The sequence below is a fragment of the Telmatherina bonti genome, assembly GCF_933228915.1.
Source record: "Telmatherina bonti genome assembly, chromosome: 14".
NCBI classification, from domain to species: Eukaryota; Metazoa; Chordata; class Actinopteri; order Atheriniformes; family Telmatherinidae; genus Telmatherina; species Telmatherina bonti.
The window spans coordinates 35,862,070-35,882,634 of NC_136612.1; the positions used below are offsets into that span (position 1 = coordinate 35,862,070).

Consider the following 20,565-nt stretch of genomic DNA (forward strand, 5'->3'; position numbering starts at 1 on the left):
AACCCAGCCTGGATGTTTAAAAACACTCACATTGACCAGTGGAGCTTTCTTCTTCCAATCTACTTCAGTTCTCTCACACAGACATGTTATTTCTATACAAGTGTTGATTACAAGGACAAAATACAACATCATACATGAAGAAATGCAGAGATGAAAAAAATGGGGGCAATTAAACATGTTCTCATCATTGAGCTTAAATATTGATCATGTTTCAGACACAACACTGACTGTTCATTAAATGTTGGAAATAAAATGTCTGGAATCATTTCCCTGAGATTCAGGTGACATTTTCAGCTGGATTTAGTTGACAAACTGTTCAAGTATTTACTTTCCTGTCATAAACTAAATGTAAAATATCAGAAAGATGGATTATGATCAAGGAGAAAAGTTTCAGTGTGGAACTTAATAATCCTGAAAAACCTGTCCGACTCCTGTTACTGTAAAACTAAAACTAAGCTCAGAGTTCACGCTGCTCCCCACAGCCGCATTCTCCATCCATTACACATCAACTGGAAACCAGTTTGATCCCAGGACTCACATTTAAACAGGACAAGTATCAGCCTGGTTCTGGTCTGAGTCCAGGTCAGAGACCAGGTCAGAGTCCAGGTCAGAGTCCAGGTCAGAGACCAGGTCAGAGTCCAGGTCAGAGTCCAGGTCAGAGACCAGGTCTGAGTCCAGGTCAGAGTCCAGGTCTGAGTCCAGGTCAGAGTCCAGGTCTGAGTCCAGGTCAGAGTCCAGGTCAGAGTCCAGGTCAGAGACCAGGTCTGAGTCCAGGTCAGAGTCCAGGTCTGAGTCCAGGTCAGAGTCCAGGTCAGAGTCCAGGTCAGAGACCAGGTCAGAGACCAGGTCAGAGACCAGGTCTGAGTCCAGGTCTGAGTCCAGGTCTGTGTCCAGGTCAGAGACCAGGTCTGTGTCCAGGTCAGAGTCCAGGTCTGAGTCCAGGTCAGAGTCCAGGTCAGAGTCCAGGTCTGAGACCAGGTCAGAGTCCAGGTCTGAGTCCAGGTCAGAGTCCAGGTCAGAGTCCAGGTCTGAGACCAGGTCTGAGTCCAGGTCAGAGTCCAGGTCAGAGTCCAGGTCAGAGTCCAGGTCTGAGTCCAGGTCTGAGTCCAGGTCAGAGTCCAGGTCAGAGTCCAGGTCAGAGTCCAGGTCTGAGTCCAGGTCAGAGTCCAGGTCAGAGTCCAGGTCAGAGTCCAGGTCTGAGTCCAGGTCAGAGTCCAGGTCAGAGTTTCAGGTCAGAGACCAGGTCAGAGTCCAGGTCTGAGTCCAGGTCAGAGTCCAGGTCTCAGTCCAGGTCAGAGACCAGGTCTGAGTCCAGGTCTGTGTCCAGGTCAGAGACCTGGTCTGAGTCCAGGTCTGAGTCCAGGTCTGAGTCCAGGTCAGAGTCCAGGTCTGAGTCCAGGTCAGAGTCCAGGTCTGTGTCCAGGTCTGAGTCCAGGTCAGAGTCCAGGTCAGAGTCCAGGTCAGAGACCAGGTCAGAGTCCAGGATCTGTGGTCTGGTTTCTGGTTTTTAACGTTGCCGTTTGAAGCCGACTTTTAATCCAGAAACTATTATTTCCGTCTCGTCTTCATTTAACTGAAGGAAGTTCCAATAAACAATAAGAAACCCAATCCAGTTTATTTTCCTGCTTCATATTCTGTCATGTTGTTTCCTCCACCGTTTCCTCCTTTCTTAACTGGGACCAATAAAGTTTCTGTCATTCTGATCATTTATTTCCTGTTAAGGCAACAAAAGCAGCTGAAAAGGAGAAAGACTCACAGCAGACGCTGACGGACTCAGTCCTGCTTTTCCTCAAAGATTGGAGAGTTTGCTGAGCGGCTGTGCAGAGCTCTGACAGATGGACCACTTCATTCTGTCTGCTGCAGATACTGACTGATGCACACATAGTTCTCCTCTTTCCTTCTGCCTTACCTGTTCTACCTGAACGTTCACTCCTGTGGAAAGTTTGACGTCACGTGGCCTCCTGTCCAATCAGAACCCTTCCCAACCCCCAGATCTTCAGCTGAACTGAATAAAGGGGATTCAACGTGTTTCCATGGAAACACAAAGGAGAAAACTGTCATTCCTGATGATTTCATTCTGAATTCTTCATTCTGAATGAAAAGCATCAGGTAACCATGGCAACTGCCAGTCACGTCAGCAGCGTTGTGCAGCTTCCTGTTTGTCAGGAAGTGGTTGACAGTTCACTTCATTCCTGCTGCTTTAACTTAGACGTGAGGATGAAAGACTGAACCTGAGCAACCTGGAACTAAGCAGCTGACCTGCTGCTGGGGGGTCAGACCCCTGAAGGCTGCAGGCAGTGTGATCTGGGGGGGTTGGGGCTGTTGTTAGGGGCTTTCATGCTTTATATGAAGCACTTTGACTTGTCTTGTACATGAAATGTGACGTAACAAACTTGCCTGAAGCATACGAGTGTCCATATGTGCACTGGGCAGCAGGACACTCTCAGCTGCAGGTTGATGATCCACTTTGCAGTCGTATCGTCAGACTTGCGGCCGCATGTCCTGGAGACTCGGGTGAAGAGGGGGCGGAGCTTCAACTGACCCCCACCTGCTGGTGAGTTGGCTCAGATGGTGGGGAGGAAGCCGTCAGGTCTGGCAGGCCCAAACCTGTTGTGAGGGTCTGCTGGGAAGGTCTGGCAGAGTCCCTGTCAGAGAGAGCTGCAACGCCTCGGGATCCCCCGATAAGCTGGGAAATGTGGCTGTTAAATGTAGAAATGTTTTCTATCATCTTCAATAAAGCATCAGGAAATGAGACACATCTTCAGACTTTCATTTTCTCCTGATAAAATCTGAAGTGACGCTGTAGAAATTCAGAGAAGTGCTGAAATTCACCTGGAAGCCACTTCAAAGTCTGATTGCAGGATGTGTGTTTTAACATGGACTTCCCGTGTTTTGCTGCGTTTCGCCTTATTTCCTGTGTTCTGTGCTGTGAGGAACGTTCACATATCTGCACTGATCTGCAGCTTGAAGCTTCAGCCAATAGCAACGTAGTCTGGCTGTTTGTTCTGGAAAGATCCAGTCAGACCGGATTCTTCCTCAGTGGTGTGATGAAGGAGGAGCAACAGCACTCATGTGAAGCGTCCGTACAGGAGATGTGTTTCCTCCGTCTGCTTGCTTTTACCAACACTAATGCTGCTGATGCTTCATGCAGACTTTAGTGCTGCCAAGTTCCAGTCTCAGTCCTTTAGTTTGCAGCTGCAGTTTTACGTCTAGAAAGGGTGGATGGTGTCCACAGAGAAGCCCAAACTCTCCTCCTGACCTGCCTGAAGGGCTTTTCTCTTCCTTTCTTTTCACTCTAATAAAAGCAGGATTCCTCTGAAAGTTCTGCTGAAACAGTGAAAACCTTCCTGCTTGCATGGAAATACGAATGCAGATGAATTCAGATGTTTTTCTTTCCTGCTGCTTCAGTTAAAAACGCTTCCCTCCTCTCAGATTTACTTCCTGTTTTCCTGCAGATGTCCTCAACACAAGCATCAGGTCAGAGTCAGTGTGTGATGAGGAAAGCTTCACTCTGGGCTTTTTCTGCTGCATCTGGGTTTCTATGAGACCATCTGGTCCAAATCCCTCCAGCTGCTAGAAATCCAGATGTGATGCTGACCAGTTCACTGCTTCCTGCCTCCCTGTGGGTGTCCTCACTTTAAAGCAAAAGGCCACAAGTGTGTCGCAGGTTTGGAAAACTTAGTTCTAATCATTTATTAGAAGCTTGATAGTTCTTAGTTATTAATCCACTTTTTATTTATGATGATTTGTTTCAGCAGAATCTCTCCTGATTTTATTGCAGTTTGCTTGTTTTAAAATGTTTCCTTCATGAATGTGGTTGTTTGTCTCCTTGTGGCGGCCCTGTGATGGACTGGAGACCTGTCCAGGGTGGATCCCACCTCCTGCCCAAAGACTGCTGGGATAGGCTCCAATCTGGGAGAGGAGCAAGACGCTCACATTCCTGGCTGTCAGATACCAGTTTGGCTTGCTGTTTAATCTGTGTTCACACCCTGCTGAAACACACACACAGAGCAGTACACGGACATATTTTCTGTAAAGTAACGATGCAACTAAAGCGTCTGTCAGACGCCGCTTGCTGTTACTGATATTGATGAAAGTCAAAGTTTGTTTTCATACATAGTTTTAATTCTCAGTGGGCGGGACTAAAGCTTCTCTAAGCCCCCACTGTGGTAGAGACCCTGGAGAGAAACTATGGAGGATCTGCATCATGGAGAGAAAATCCACACACACACAGATTGATGGTGTTGCCTTCTTCGTCCAATCACAACTGTCCACAACAAAACAGAAGAAGAAAAGGGGTGTACACCTATAGGCTGGACACCAGCATTTTTTCAGGAAACAGAAACGGCAAACACTGGATTTATTGCTCCTCCACACACACACACACACACACACACACACACACACACACACACACACACACACACACACACACACACACACACACACACACACACACACACACACACACACACACACACACACACACACAGATTGAAAGGCTCTCACAGATTGAAATGACTGGAGCATTGGAATGCAACACACATAATATAGACCTTTTTTCAAGGAACAGAAACGGCAAACACTGGATTTATTGCTCCTCAAAACACACACACACACACACACAGACAGAGCTTTAAGCTGTGAACATCCATCATTTCTGCACCAAATGATTCCTAGTGGATTCTGAAGTGAAAGGAAAACATGAACGGCTCCCTCAGCTCCATGACTCTCTTCACCTTCACTCATCAAGTCACAGTTTTGGACTTTTTTCACTGTTTCCTTTTCTTGTCCTTCGTCCATCTCAACAACTCCAGGCAGGGAATCTCTTCCTTGAAATGACTGCGTTCTGCAGCATTTGGCTGCCTTTATGGTGTCATGCAGTAAAGCATCTTCTTCCTGTAGAGAAAAAAGCTCATTCTCAAAGTAGATACTGGAGATGGCCCAAAACGCTGAGGTAGGAAGGCTGCATCCACTCTTCCCTGTCCCACTGCTGCTCTTCATGTCACCTTCCCCTACAGAGGGAATAGAATGAAAAGAGATAAATGACAGTAAAAAAGATCTTGGACATCCCACCTCTTCAACTTTTAGAAGAAATCCAATATTATATTTGAAGGGGCATCTCAGGTCAGCCGAGGTAATCTAGCAGAGAATAAAAGCATGCAGGGAAAAGCAGTTTCTGTATGTGTGGACAACAAGTCTACCTTCAATAGTAGCTGATGAGATGGATTCAGAAGGCATCTTTTTCACTGGAGCATCTTCTACATCCTGAAATTTGCAGAGGGATTAACAGTAGTCTTCAAACAAGTGCTTAAATACATGGCTAATTAATGAAGCTCCTCTTACCTGTAGTTTCCGCTCCTCCCGACGCCTTTTTCTGGCCTGCAGTCTCTTCTTCACACCTTGCTGATTCAATGACAATGAACGTTCACTATTAAAACTTGAAGAAAAGTCAATCCACAGGGTTTTCAGTCAAACGTGGAGTTTAAAAGAACTCTTTGAAAAGTAGGATCATGTAAAGAGCATTTACGGCATTGGAAAGTTTCTCAGAAGAAGACACCACCATCTTCTTATTTGCAGCATGTTTTCCTTTGAAGAAATAAAAACACAATAGGTTGATTTGTGCCAGAAGCAAAAGTGCCTTGTATTCACCGGGCACAAACTCATCCCAATTTCCACATACCTCACTGGAATCACATTTGGCCCCCATGACAATGTAGAGAGCGGACTGAAAGTCAAAAAGTACATGTTGAAATATTTTCTCCACATCCCTAGTATACATGTCATATTTCTGAATGTTACCTATATATAATACAAGGCATAATCCTGCCTGTCTCTGTTGCTGTATTATTGTTTGTCTGCACGATCCTTGTACTTCCCCTGCCTGTCTCCAGAGTTGCATTGCTGTATATCAGTTTATTCATGTTAAACACCCTGCCTGTCCCTGTAGCTGCCTCGCTGTCACTTTGTACAGCATAAGAGGAACAAATCAGCAATCAGATAGTTGGCGCTTTTAAACTGCTTTTTAATGGAAAAGAAAAGCAAATCCTGTGGAATTAAAGGCTCTAATTGGAATGAATCTCTCCACACTTTCCCTTCCCTCCCTTCCTGTCCTTCTTCCTAATCACTCCTGATTGCTTTTCATCCCACTCACCTGAGCCCCTCCTTATGGAAGCCATGCACACACATTTATTCAGTCTTTGTCCTTCTCACAGGGCGGCAGCACTGCTAAGGGCAACATGTGCACCTTTATTATTGATACTGTGATAAAGTTAGCTCTACATTGTATTGATCTTTATCAAAGGGAACATTTAATGGACTTGATCATTTCTAATCCTTGCTTTGCTTTCTTTCACAGCCATTTTTGGTTGAGCATTTAACTGAATCATTTGACAATAAATCATGGGCTTCCTGAGCCTTAGTCCATCTCTTGGTTCATGCATCCTTACCAATACCCACCATGATAACTTTCCTTCATCCTCCTGCTTCACAATAATACAACAGCCCTGGTCTTACCATTAGAACAAACAGGCCACAGTTGTTTGAGCACACTTGCTTTGCCAGACCCTGGAGGTGTGAAAACAAGGTTTGGATTAAAGGATAGTCAGCAAATGGAAAACTTTAGCGGATGCAATGACATATCAAAGCGGAGCATCATTTCTGCCAAGTGTCCTCCGGGGTCCAGGGGAGAGGAGGTGTGCAATGTGTCTGGAAAAAACAGAGGAAAACGTCGTGGAGAACTTGAACCAGGTGAATATTAGAACGGCAGAACAAACATGAGACATTTGAAGATGCAAATAAGCTCATCTGTGAGGCGAAAATGTGCTGGAAAATCCAGCAATAATCCCAATAAAACTTTGATTGTCATTAATTGGCCGTTTTTTCATCGATGCTTACCTCCATTTAGCAAAGTTGGACGTTGTGTCGCCGACGAGCCTTAATTAAATGATCTCCAGGTGGTTTGGTGAGGATATGGCACATGGAAACTTGTAAAATGTGAAGAAGAAGACGGCGACTGCGGCGAGGAAGAAGAATCACATCCAGTGGGCGGAGCTGAAGGCGTTTAACCCCGCCCACGTTGAGACACGCCTCGCTCTGCACACTGCAGCCAGGGGTAGTTGATCAGAGACGCATGCAGCAGAGCTGGCCTTCTGAATGGAAATATTGTTGACCATCAGGTTTATTTAATGGTGGCCACCAAAACCGTGATGAGGATGAAACTGCGATGAATGGTGCAGCCCTACCGTGAAGTGCATCATGGGTATTCAGACAGAGCTGCTGGATCAGTAGGAGTGAAGACAAGCTGCAGTGAAGACTTGGGAAGAAAAGTCAGCGTGTTTTATCAAGTACATGAGTGCTGGGCTTTCATGACGTGAGCTTTATTTAAATGACCTACTTTATATGAATGTTGATCATTAAGCACTATGCCGAAGAACAGTGAGTGCTTTTATTTTCTGTGTTTAAAGCTTGTACACGTGGAAGCTAAGCTGTCTGGACAGGCTGCACGTGCCTCGTCATGCGCCACCGTCCCCCCTCGTAAAGGAGAAATGACAACAGCGCCAAACCAAAAGAACTCCCTTTTCTCCTCATATCTGTTTGCTGCTAAGCTAGCAGTGAAGCTCCTCATACGTCTTATTGGACACAAATTGGCCAGTTTTCCTGTGGAAGTGTTAAAACATGCGGGACTGCAGTGGAAATTTCTCTCCTTTTTTAGGAATAATACGCAGAACTGTGAGCAAGTTGTGATGAGCATCTGTGAATGCAGCAGTTTTTCTGCTTCCATTACAAGGGGAGATACATTTATCAGGTTTTTCTTGCTGCTTAACATGTGAGGGTGCATGTGTCAGCTACTGAAATGTACCTACGGAGAAAAATGAGGGCTTCTTTTAATAAGGGCTGCAAATCTATTTTAACAAATGAAATTCCAGGCTTTGTAATAAATCTTGTTTGATCACATAAGAGGAAAAGAAAATGTGAAAAGAGATGTCTAAAATGTTTCATTTCTTCCTCCTAGACAACTCTGAGGTTTCTTTGAAAGCAAACTGAGACTAAGGTTTATTTCTCCTACGTCTCGGTTTGCTCTCGGGAGAAATAAGATGCACCAAATCTCAATGTAGTCTCATTTGAAGTTTTAGAAGAGATCTCAACAAGCTCTGATATGATTCTCTGAGTTTCTCAACTTTAGTTTCTCTTTGTGATCTCAGGCAGAGAAATCAGAGAGCTCTCTCTATGAACTTAATCTCCTCTCATCCGGGCTTTAGTTCATGCTTCTCATATTAATCTCAGACAGAGCAAAGGAAGAGCTCTCCACAAACACTCACTGAAATCTCCCACTTAGAGAAATGTTTTCTTCTTTCCTATCATCTCATATCATGCTGACTTTATTGTAATCCACATTAATATTTCTTTTCTATGTTGGATTGTATGCAGAATGAATTGATTAAAATTACTGCAAATAGCATCTGCTTTTATATTAACTAACAGTTTTCCACAAAGAATTTGAAGTAGATTGCATGTAATTCACAGTTTGTTTCATCAACCACATAAAAAAGATTATATTATATTATGTTTTATTATATTATATTATATTATATTGACTGCATTTGGAACAAAACCCCGGAACTTTGAACCCTGTAATGCAACCCAACTTTAGTATTTAGGAGAGAGCCATCAGTCACAAATGCTGCATGGTCATTGGTTAAGAGAGCTACTCGGTGGCTAATGCTGTATCATGATTGGTTACTTCACAACGTAGTGAGGCGACTTAATGAGGTCAGGTCGTGTGGTACGTTTCTTCTTTCTTTGTGTGCTTAACGTGTGGAGTCTTTGGCAGAAGGAATGGAGGAAATGAATCTTGCAGGAGGAAAAAGAAGGGAAGCAGCATCTTTGTTAAACGCAGTTTGGGTAAATTTTAGATGGCGAGCGTTTACAACGGCCTCTAGACACTTCCATAAATTGTATGTGCATGGAAAATGTGGATTTGTCATGCAGTGAAAGCAGTTTAAATAATGAAAATGTCTTCTTTATTTTCCAGGATGAATGCATGTGAAAATAATAAAAAAGAGACGGCCAAAAGAGCGGGAAAGCCACCGAAGAAGATCAGTTTTTATGAACCAGACCGCGGCTCACCAAGAGATAACCCAGCTGGGAATTGTCTTATTATTTCAATCCACAATTTAGCTCTAAATTCATATTGATTGTTATATTGTAACTTACCTTGGACAGTATAATAAGCAACATCTTGGACACTCTGTGGTCTCTTATCACTGGGATTAATATTATTAATATAACTGTCAGCTTGAGGTCCACATGTTGATTTCCAGGATGTTTTAAAGAAAAGGGAGTGGAACCCTCACTTGGAACTGTGTGTGTTTTACTGACAGATATTGGTTCAATTATTGCTACATTTGGGGTTCGGATTAGATTTTAAAAATGGGATTTCAATAAAATAAAAGTTCTCTTCCTGAAAATCTCTATTTTCCAGGTACTAGATTTAAAATGGGTCTGAAAATGTTGTTCCCTGCAGAAACTCTGTTCTCACTTCATTGCAGGTTTTAGAATGGAATACTTGTGTTGACAATGTGCTGAACTGTTTTAGTTGCTCATTATTTACAAATGAAAACTGTAATTATTGGGATGTTTTTTCTTTTTTAAACGTGTCTCTTCCTTTTCTTGACTTGTGCTTGCTGCTGTGTCCCTGTAAGGTAAAACATCTGCTGTGCTACAGGTGGTGAGCACCTGGAGGCATTAAAAGCTTTTCTGGACAAAGTGGAACAGATCCAACCTCAGGCTGGTCCTTGGGCTCCAAAGAACAGGTCTGGGAAGCAAGAGCTGTGTCCAGGAAGTGGCCTCTTCTTGTCCTCCACTCACCTGTCTGCAATCCATGCAGAAGCAAAGGACTGCCTTCGCTTATTCCACCTTCTTTTCAAGAACTTCTTTCCTGAAGCGGAGTGCCGACATGCTGTGGCGTTTGGGAAACACGGAAAGGTGCCAGATGGGAAGACAGTCCTGGACCAGTTCAAAGTCAGTGGAATTTGAAGGAAGTATATGGCTCATTTGGTAGTGAATGATTTCTGGAAATGTTGTGGAAAAGTTGTGGAAATTCATCAGCAGAAATATCTGGGAAGCCAATATAGAGAGCCAAAGTCCCCCCCACAGAGGATCCCTTGGGATCTTATTGTGGAAAAAAAAACTGTGTGACAGTGAATCATGAGACAACTAATGTTTTGATCCTGCTTGAATTGTCATGAATTCCACATCTAGATTTTCTTCCTTCATTTTCTACACGGCTTAGTCCAGTTAAGCTGGAGCCTATCCCAGCAGTCATCAGGCCAGAGACGGGGTTCATCCCAGACAGGTCGCCAGTCCATCACAGGCACGTATTTCTCAGTTTAAAATCTACATTTACAAGTAAAAAAGTTCGTTAGCGCACACTCAAGAAGTGCCTGAGTAACGTCATTCTTCCCAGAGCTGCTGAAGCAAGTGTTAACGCTAAACCCTGTGTGTTTTGTTCCGCCATGTGGTCACATTGAGCCCTGTTTTTTCTTTGCTTCAGCTGAAAAAGAATAGTTGTCACAGCATCAACACGTCAGAGCTCGGCTGCTAATGCTGATGGATGATATATGCCTGGTGGTGACCATGCAACAATTTAGTCTCGCTGCCACAAATGAACATCAGCCACATCTGACAGCTTTTCCCAGACTGCCACACATATTGTGTAGGATTACATTTAGTTTACTGGCCCGTTTCACCTGACTTTTTTCTTTAATCCTGGAAGCATTTGTAGGGATATGAATAATGTGGAACTGCTGATGCAGTTCATGGGATCAGAAGTTAAGTTGTCTATGGCTTTTCACTGCCCTACATATAGGGGTGTCACCATTCTCCAAATGCTTTATTCAGCTTGATTCTTGATATTTTCACTCTACCACTTTTAGTTTAGTCTCATCTAGAACCACTGGTTACCGTGGCAACTGCTTTAGTTTAAAACGTCTCAGAAGATGGTCTGCATGGCGTCATGAGTGATATTTCTAACAGGAAATAAAACCATTTTACTTGACAAGTAATCAGCTAATAGTTGAAGCTGCAGAAAATCAGTTTGTCATCAACATAAGATTTAGTTTTTCAGCAATGTTTTACCTTCCCCATGTACTGTTTAGCATGCATCCTACCATCAGCTTTTTCAAGCCAAATAAGCAGCATTTCTTTTCCAAACATGACCTGGAGTTTATTTCTAGTTTGTTTTCCTCTTCTTCTTCTGGCCCTTCTCACATTAATCACCATATCTGGCCAAATCTGATGGAGTTTCTGAAGTATTCCAAGTATTACATCCCTACTTTTAATGTTGGGATTGTTTCAGTGTCCTCCCAGTTTGACTGGATTTCCTTCTGTGTGAACCAGAAACATATTAGAATGTGAATTTTGGATCTATGGAGGAAAAAAGTTCTTAATACTTAGTGGAAACTGCTGTTCCATGATAAAATGAGTCCTTTGTGTTTTTTCTTTGCTTTAATCTTGCAGCTTACATCATGCGCTGTAGTACACTGGATGGTTGGACACCGGATGAGAAAAGTAAGCTGATAAAAGTCTTCATAAACAAACGCTGCACAAGGGCCACAACACTGTAAATGACAGAATGTGGCATACTGAGACTTTTTTTAATGAGCCTGTTCAGAAAAGCCCTTGAATGCAAATGCTGCATGTTGGCCTCAGAGACTCTTTGACTGTTCAGTGTTGTGCATTGCTGTAAAGTCTTGTTGACACTGCTCATAATGCTTTCAGAGAATTGTTTCAAAACACAACTTTCCAAAAAGATGCATCTTTCTAGTTCCCATCTTATAATGATGACAATGTTAGAAGAGCTTTTGCTGTCAGTAAACGCTCTTTAACTTTCTTCTATTTGTTGTTCATGTCATTGTTAACTTTGCAACCACTTCAAATACTCAGCAGTCGTCAATTTTCAAGTACAATGACTATGTTGGAATTTAATAAAGATGAAGACTCCGCTTCAGATTTCTTTCTTCCTTTTTTTATGTGAAGTCATCTGCCATGTGCTGTAGAAGTAGAAAGCCTGATGGCGTTGGGTACATCTGCTACATCCCTCTGTCGTGTGGTAAAGAAAGAGTTCACCACCGTTGTTTTATTGCTCTATCATGATGTTATTAAGTGCATGGTCTGTGTTTAGGATGGTAAATCCAGTCAGGTGGGAGGAGAAGGTCACATGATTTAAGCATCCTGATAGTAGGACCTCAGGTGTGTGTGTGTGTGTGTGTGTGTGTGTGTGTGTGTGTGTGTGTGTGTGTGTGTGTGTGTGTGTGTCCAGTATTGCTCAGTTTCTTTTTCAAAGGAGAAATAAAGGAGCCATTAAAAGCAGTGCAGTGAAACTAGCAAGGAATCTCCCTAAAGTCTCCAGTATGACTCCCTCTAGTTATTCTGTCTCACCTATTTCTCCTGGTGAATTTTAGGAGAAACATATGAGAAACATTTTAGAGCAAATAGAAACTAAAATGAGGCTGAGATGAGAATCTCACATTTGTCTCTTGAGCTCTAAAAGAGCAACCTTTGAGCAGTAAAATTGTCCTTGCCCCCAAAAGCAGCATCTTTTTAATAGAACTGGATTTTGGTGGACGACTGACTCAAATAGACACAAATATTATTGTAAACTCAGGCTCTATTAATGTCTGCAAAGAAATCCATTTCATTCAGTTTCAGTTCAACAGTAGAAAAACAGGAAAATCTTCCTGGCAAAACTGAACAGTCTTCAAATGAAAAAGTCATTTGAAGTCATTTATCTAAGCGCTCCAGTGTAAAACATGTTCCAGGACTTTTAAGGTGTAAAATGTTTCCGTCCACACGCTTCATTAATAAACATGAACATGTGACAGTAAAGCCCACTGTGTTGTGGCTTCAGTCTGGTCCTGCAGCAGAGCTCATCACCTCCTGCTCTTCCTGCAGCTGGAAGCTGGATGCTGCAGGAGGACCAAGCTTCTAGATCAGCCGTCTCCAACTGCGCTCATCCTGCAGCTTTTACTGTTTCCCTGCTACAACACACTTTATTTAAATGAAAAGCTTCTCCAGCAGCTTCTCATCTTCTGCACCTGCCTGTTAATGAGCCATTGATTTGCGTCAGGTGTGTCACAGCGGGGAAACACTAAAACCTGCAGGGTGGTAGCTCACGAGGACCGGAGTTGGAGACCCCTGTTCTAGACTGTTCTTCTGGACGGGGGAGGAGCTTACGCAGCCGTTGCTGCCGCTAACAGAAGAGGAAACCATTCGGACTTAAACCTTCCTCACCAAAAGTCTTCAACAACACTGTAAAAAGTTGCTCAACTTGTTAGTTGCTTTTTCTTTAGTCACTGGAAGGATGTGAAATATCCCAACATGAAGCACCAAAGTACTAACGGAGGTCCTCCGTGTGCATCAGTGGAATTGTCGTGCACTGAAACGTTCCGCAGTTAAATGCTTTAACGTCTTCATTTTTCTGGAATTAATGCTAATGAAGGTGTTAAAGTCCCAGCCCTAGTTTTTACTTTAAAGTAGTAATTGCTTTTATTAATATTGTGACACTGATGAAGAACAAGCAGATTATTTCTTCAGCCAAGACATAAAGATCTTGTCTTTTTTATTCCAGAAGTGCAGACAGCGATGAGGCAGCCGCTCTGAGATCCAGAATGGGACCACCGAAGCCAGAACACCTCCGACCCCTCAGCTGACTTCATCTGCACACCTCCAGTAACGACGCAGCTCCTACACACACCTGACAAGGTGTGTAAAATGACTTGACATCTCCAGAAAGCATGGCTGAAATGGTCCATTTCTTTCTCTCCTTGATGTCATTCCAGCAGGGAGCGAGGAAGGTGGTCCACAGCTGGAAGAGCAGCCTCCTCCTTCATCTAGTCATCATCAGACGTGGACATTTCACATCAACACGGACTGTAAAGCTGCTTGGAACTGGACGGAAACAGCAGCTCATCGGAGCACAGCTTTATCTTGAACAATGGACTCATTGTTGACCTTCTTGATGTCCAGGTCAGGTGTTGATGGTTTCACTAAAACCTGCAGCTTGGCTTTCTGATTTTAAAGCACTGCAAACATTTTCATCTGTCTGGAGACTTTTCTATTCTCAGCTGCTTATTTCTGGATTTCTATATGTAGCATGTAGAAAAATGATGCAATGCCTGCAAAGAAGCTTCACTTTGAAGATGATTTCACATCTTTGCTTTTCTGTTGAATGGCTTTGGCATTCTGTCGAATGCTGCAACGTAAACCTGCATTCTGTCAGTGGAGGAAGAGGAGTTTGCTCAGAGCTCCTGCTAACTCACCTGGAAGCTGTCAGAAGAGCAACATTTCTTAAATTGCTTTGCTAGCATAATTCCAAGCTGTTTCCTACAAAATGATGGACTTTTAGACTTTGTTAGCAGTGTGTGTCCCATTGAGCCGACTCCACGTATGCTGCAGGAGATTTTTCATGCTGCTCAAGTGTTTGGTCTCATTCTGTTCCAGGTATGTTTGCTTTGTTTTTGCTATTCCTGCACGCTGTTAATGACTTCAGCATTTCTTCTCAAAGAAAACTGTGTTCATCTGGTGGTGTGATGCTCTTCTATTAAAATAAACTTGCAGGAGATGGAAATGTCGTTTAAAAAGCTTGTGCTTCAGGATATGTAAGATGAGGATTTTCTATGTGTCTGTCTGCTTTTGGCTGCCGTAGAGGAAGTTGTGCTAAGGTGGCTGTTGAATCGTGTTTTATGCTGCTGAACTGTTTAAGCTGCAGTATTCAGGAGTGTCCGGCGGACTGAAGAGTCCAAACTGCAAACTGGAAACTCTCAGGTCAGGATTCATCACACTGAGTATTTAAGGAGATTTTATTCATGACTAACATGATACCTACAGAAGCTGTTTGTATGAACATCTATGGTGGCCACAACACTCCACAATTATCAGCAATACAAAGACAACATTGTTCTTCAGTCAGCTTTATTTTCAATGCAACTCTCTCAAAGTTTTTGTGTTTTCTGCAGCCTGTCAGGATGTCTGATCACAGAGGAAGGCTGTGCTTCTCTGGCCTCGACGTTGAACTCCAACCCATCCCATCTGAAACATCTGGACATGAGCTCCGCTGATTACACTGAAATACGTGTATTGTGTGAAAAACACCTTGAGTCGCTGAGATCAACTATAAAAGACGTGGTCTCTCAGAGAGAAGCTGTGAAGATCAGTCCAAACTGCAAACTGGAAACACTCAGGTCATGTTCAAAGTAGATTTTGTTCCTCCTCAACCGATGTGTTTCAGTGGCTGAGTGTTATTTTAGAAATAAAGGAAGTGAACGTCTGACATCTAATTACACGTTTACTCAGAACAGTTGTGTGTTCGTTCATGATGCTGCTTTAGGATGTGTGTGAGCTGTTCCATGTCACACAGCCTACAAAGGAGAAAGTTCTGTTGATGCTATTGGATGACTAACAAGGTTGGAGGTTATCTGTGCTGAAGTTAACTCTGGTTCTGGTTGTCCATCTCAATAGATTCTACCAGACGCCCCGTGGTGGCCACAATTAGTAATAGTGATAAAAGTCCAACATCCTTACCAAGCAATAGAACCCCCCCCATCACATTGTTCTAAACCTGACTCTTTCTTTTATCTTTGATTTCATTAGAACAAGGTAAGAAGGAAAAAGAAAGAGCTGCCGAGGACTTGTCATCTTTCCATCCAGTCTTCATCTTTCTCCTCTGCTTCATATGTGGACATTTCCTGTAAACATGGACCATAACATGATGCTGCTGCAGGTTAGCAGATCACCTGAGGAAGGAACTGTATGGACAGAAACTGGACAACATCATAGCACAGATTTATTGGGAATAAAGCCGTCACTGACCCTCTTAGTTGTGTCCAGGCTCAAGTCTTCATGATGACCTGAAAACTGTATATATGTTCTTATGTGCCTTAATTTGGGTTCCTTATCCCACAACTTCTCTAGCACCTATCACACACAGCAGGTTCTGCACTTTTACAGCTCAGAGGGTTCTCACTTCACACATTTTGTCCATCCAGAGACACCGTAGTGAAAATGTGACATAAATCCGGCAGCTGCCATGTATGTGGACCCACAGCTAGTAGATATAAACAGATCATTGCAGAAGAAGATAAACAACGGTTTAAATACCAACAGAAACAGTTTCTTTTCTCTCATTGATCTTCTGTTTTGTTACATGCTGCTAAATTTGAAGCATCATGTTTTCTGACTTGCTTGTTTTTATTCCTCACTGACATGTTTCTCCAAACATTCATCCTTTTGACCACTGACCTGGGATTTCTGCTTCTATTCAGGTTTAAACCTGCACATTTTTACTTTTCTCTGTGAAGAAATACAGATTGAAACGTGGGCTGATATCAGTGGGTCCATTTAACTCCAACATGTTATAAAATCTTGGATTTATACTTCATTTCAGCTCTAATGAATTCGCAATTAATTGCATGTTGATATATTTGACAAAGTGCCTGATTTTAATCCTGCATGGTGTTCGTTGTCAGTGCTTTCAGTTTGGATCCTTCATTACGAGCATCTTCCAACCTGATGCAACGGTTTCACGGTGTAATGAGAGAACCGGGAAAAATCACACATAAGACGTTTAATTAATGTTTTGTCCTCTTTCATTCAGCTTAATAAAAAATGAAGTATTAACAGTTTTCTTAAACCCTCCCGTTTTTGTGCCCGACACTCATTTATCCAAAACAAAGTGATGCATCGAGTGCATCTCTGCAAACCCAAATCCGTCACACATCAGTCCAATATGATGAATGGAAGAAAACTGAAGCCACTTTGGTTCAAGTTTTAACTCAGTGCTTGACTGGAGGAACATTGGAGGCGATTTTTCAGACAAATGCTGCCCTCTGCTGGTCACAGGAGGAAACGCACCATCCAGCTTCCACCTGCAGTTTTACACATGATGCAGGACTTCAGAGACCTGGGGCCTCATTTATGAAGCTGTCACATGCACAAAACCCAGCACACGCCAATTGAAGTCAACTTTTAGGATTTATCAAAACACGACTTGGTTGTAAAATGTCCCTACCTCCACGCCGACTCTGACCCTGGCGTACACACAAAATCTGGAGAAACTGGAAACGGCAACACCAACGGCAGAGGAATAAAACCATAGAAATGATGTGATATGCAAGGTATTAATGTAAAATCTAATATGTTTTCCCTTAAATGTTGTAAAGGTAATTTGGAAAAGTTACATAAAAAATGATCAAGATTTACAACAAAAACCTACATGTTATCAAGAAACACTAAAATATGGTCTGTCCTCCTGGAACAAAGCCGACAGTACATATTATCAAATCAACTCGACGCCAAACAAGGTACACATTAAGTTCTAAATCAACAACTAGACAAACACTCGGAGAGCCCAAACCTCCGCCAAAGCATTTAAAAAATTCCTGCATCCAAACGATGATCTGGATCACTACCAAATTTAAATCAGTTTTTCCTCTTCACATTTCCAACAAATCCTGAAAATTTCATTAAAATCCATCCATAACTTTCTGAGTTATCTTGAACAAAAACAAACAGATATGCACCGGTAAGAACATAATGTCCTTGGTGGAGGTAATAAATCCAATTTAAATCACACGGTAACCTGGCAAAATGCCCATCATTTATCATGCTACAATAAGGTTATTTTCCCACCTGTAGCTGTTCAGGATTTACTCACTGGATATAAAAGGCACACACCGTAAAGTAACGTAAAGATGCACAATGGCATACCTGGCACTGCTGGAGGATGTGGCGGATGGAAGTCTCCGGAGGGAGCAGTATTTAGAGACCAACAGGAATTTTTGGCTCATGATGATGAGTGGCTCTTACATAGGTTTTGTCTACCTCGTGCTGTGCTGTTGAGCCTATGTGATGAGTTGGGCCCGGCTTTACAGAGACGCACCAGAAGGAGCCATGCAGTACCTGTCCCTCTGCAAGTGCTCACAACACTGGGCTACCTGGCAACTGGCACCTTCCAGAGGGAAGTGGCTGATAGATCGGGGATATCACAACCCACCTTCAGCCGTATCCTACCAGGGGTGTTGGAAGGTATTATCACCTTATCGCAACGGTACATAAACTTTCCTTACACTGTGGGTGAACAAGCAAACAAAAAATGCAATTTGCAGAAATGTCCGGTTTCCCAAATGTAATCGGTGATTGACTGCACTTATGTTGCCATAAGGGCACCAACTGAGAAGGAATCTGCTTTCGTTAATCGTAAGCATTTTCATTCTCTAAACGTCCAAATTATATATGATGCAAACATGTTGCTCACCAATGTAGTGGCCCGTCGGCCTGGGTCCACCCATGACTCTTTCATTCTAAGAAACAGCAGTGTAGGATGCAGACCTGAGATTGGAGCTGTGCAGGATGGCTGGCTGATCGGTAAGGATTCATGTTATAACTACCGCACACTACTGCAGTATCTAACATTCTCCAACTTTGCAGGTGACAGTGGATATCCCCTGAAATGATGGCTGCTCACTCCATTTCCCAACCCTCAGAGTGCAGAGGAAAACATTTACAATGTGCGTGTAGCACCTTATAAGAATGATTTCTGTTTGTTGCACTCAGTAATCTGCTTTCTTAGTGATGTGATTCACCAATGTTACCGCTAGGGGGCAGGGCAAGCAGTTCTGTGATAATTACCGAAGAAGAAGAAGAGAAGCGTGTGTGTGTGTGTGTGTGCGCTGTGGAACAAAATGGTGATTGAAGCATGCTCCCGGTGCTGTCGCATCTAACAGCGTGTCAAATGTTTAATCTTCGTTCGGTGAAGAATAAAGAACTATATATATACACCCAGAGCCGTTGGTCTGAGTGGTGTAACAATTTGGAGGTTCCACCGAGATCACCAACGAAGAGACTGGAAATACAAGCAACAACCGGTGTGTGTAGAGCTAAGCAAGTAGCATAGAGCTAATTCCGAGCACGACACCGAACCGTTTCTGTGATTTTCAGGAGAGCTTGGAACAGATCAGCGAACGACGAGATGTCGGAGCACCGAGAGGATTTGCTTCTGGAAATTGAAAAGAAGCTGTTTGAACTGTCAGTGGAAGAACTGCACGATGTTTGTGAGTTCTGCAGACTTTCGGGAGATGACGACATTAAAAGCAAAACTCGTCGTGCACTCGTTAAATACGTCATAAAGTTTTGTGAACGGCAAGAACTATTGGAAAGAGAGGACGAAGGGGTGTCGGTTCTTTTGGAGCTGAATGACAAGCTCGAGGATCTGCTGCAGGGCCGGTCGGCGGGTGAAGTCGCGGGAGCAGCGGCGCCTTACTCTTCATCCACCGGGGAGGAGGCGGCAGCGGCGAAAGCGGCAGAGGTGACGCGGTCAGCGGTGTTCTCATGCGGGGGACAGCAGAAAGACCGCAAAGCATCTTTGTCATCGCTGGAGCACCAGACGCTCCAGGAAACTCTTCAAAACGAGGAGGTTCGAGTTGGAGAAAGTGAATTCTTAAACAACCAATACTGTGCTATTCCTTCAGGATTCAGAAAAGAATTCAGAATAAAGGGACATGTTGGTGAGTTGACTTCTAAAGACACCCTGAGTTTCAGCAGCTTGGAACATCAGATTGTGAGCGGTTTAAAGAAAGGCTATCCGGAAATGGAAATTGTGGAAGCAATCTGTGAGTCCTTGTCTGAAGCTAAGGAGCTATCTAGAAGGTAAACCAGATCTCACTCTGATGACCCTCAGACAAATATTAAGAGCACATTATGTGGAGAAAGATGCAACTATGCTTTATCATCAACTGACTAAAGCAGTGCAAGGACCTAGTGAGACACCACTTGACTTCCTCATTCGAGTGCTTGATCTGCGTCAAAAAGTCCTGTGTGCATCTGGTCGTGCACAATCTGGCCTGAAATATAACAAAGAGCTAGTCCAGAGCCAGTGTTTTCAGTCCATCATGACAGGCTTGGCGAACGCCAATATTAGAGCAGAGATGTGGATGTATTTACAGGATGAGAACAACAGTGATGAGCTGCTGCTACAAAAGATGCAGATTGCTCAATATAATGAAAGTGAGAGAGCTCAAAAGATAAAGACCACAAATAAGGCCTTGTACAAGGCAGGTCTGAACTCTGTAGAGCAGGGAGGGGTTGAAAACAACCCCCAAGTCACCCAAGTCTCAGAAAAACCAAACAAGGCAACTAAAGAAAACCCCTTGTTTACAAAAAATAGAGGAGAATAATACAGCAATAAGAGAACTTACAGGCCAAGTAGCTTCCCTGTTGCAAAGTGTCCACCGTGATAAAATGACTTCTGATGAAAGCCAAAGTAAAGCACGTGCAAATAGCTTCCAGAGACCAAAGAGACAATGTGCAGCATGCCAACAGGACAAAACTGATTGTCAGCATTGTTATAAGTGTGGTAGTGAAACACATTGGGCAAAAGGGTGCAGGATGGCAAAAGAGCAGAAGCCGTCGGGAAACTGGCGGAGGTTGTGACTGAGGGACGTGCCACAACCAGAGAGCTGCAGTCCCATAGTGACCCAAGTCCTAAACTGATCCCAAAATCCATGACCA

At 43.3% G+C, this 20,565-nt stretch overlaps 1 protein-coding gene across 1 annotated transcript in view; it reads right to left on the reverse strand.

The window, feature by feature from the left end:
* The window catches only part of LOC306765686 (uncharacterized protein), a gene marked incomplete at both ends in the record, with an annotated part of 45,102 nt that extends 35,862 nt beyond the window's left edge, over nt 1-9,240 (reverse strand). The window contains 5 exons of the mRNA XM_079253170.1: nt 4,740-5,015; nt 5,205-5,268; nt 5,347-5,406; nt 6,517-6,567; nt 9,217-9,240. Coding sequence (XP_079109296.1) covers nt 4,740-5,015; nt 5,205-5,268; nt 5,347-5,406; nt 6,517-6,567; nt 9,217-9,240 — 475 coding nt within the window. The remainder of the gene's footprint in view (nt 1-4,739; nt 5,016-5,204; nt 5,269-5,346; nt 5,407-6,516; nt 6,568-9,216) is intronic.
* Nucleotides 9,241-20,565: the final 11,325 nt, after the last annotated feature.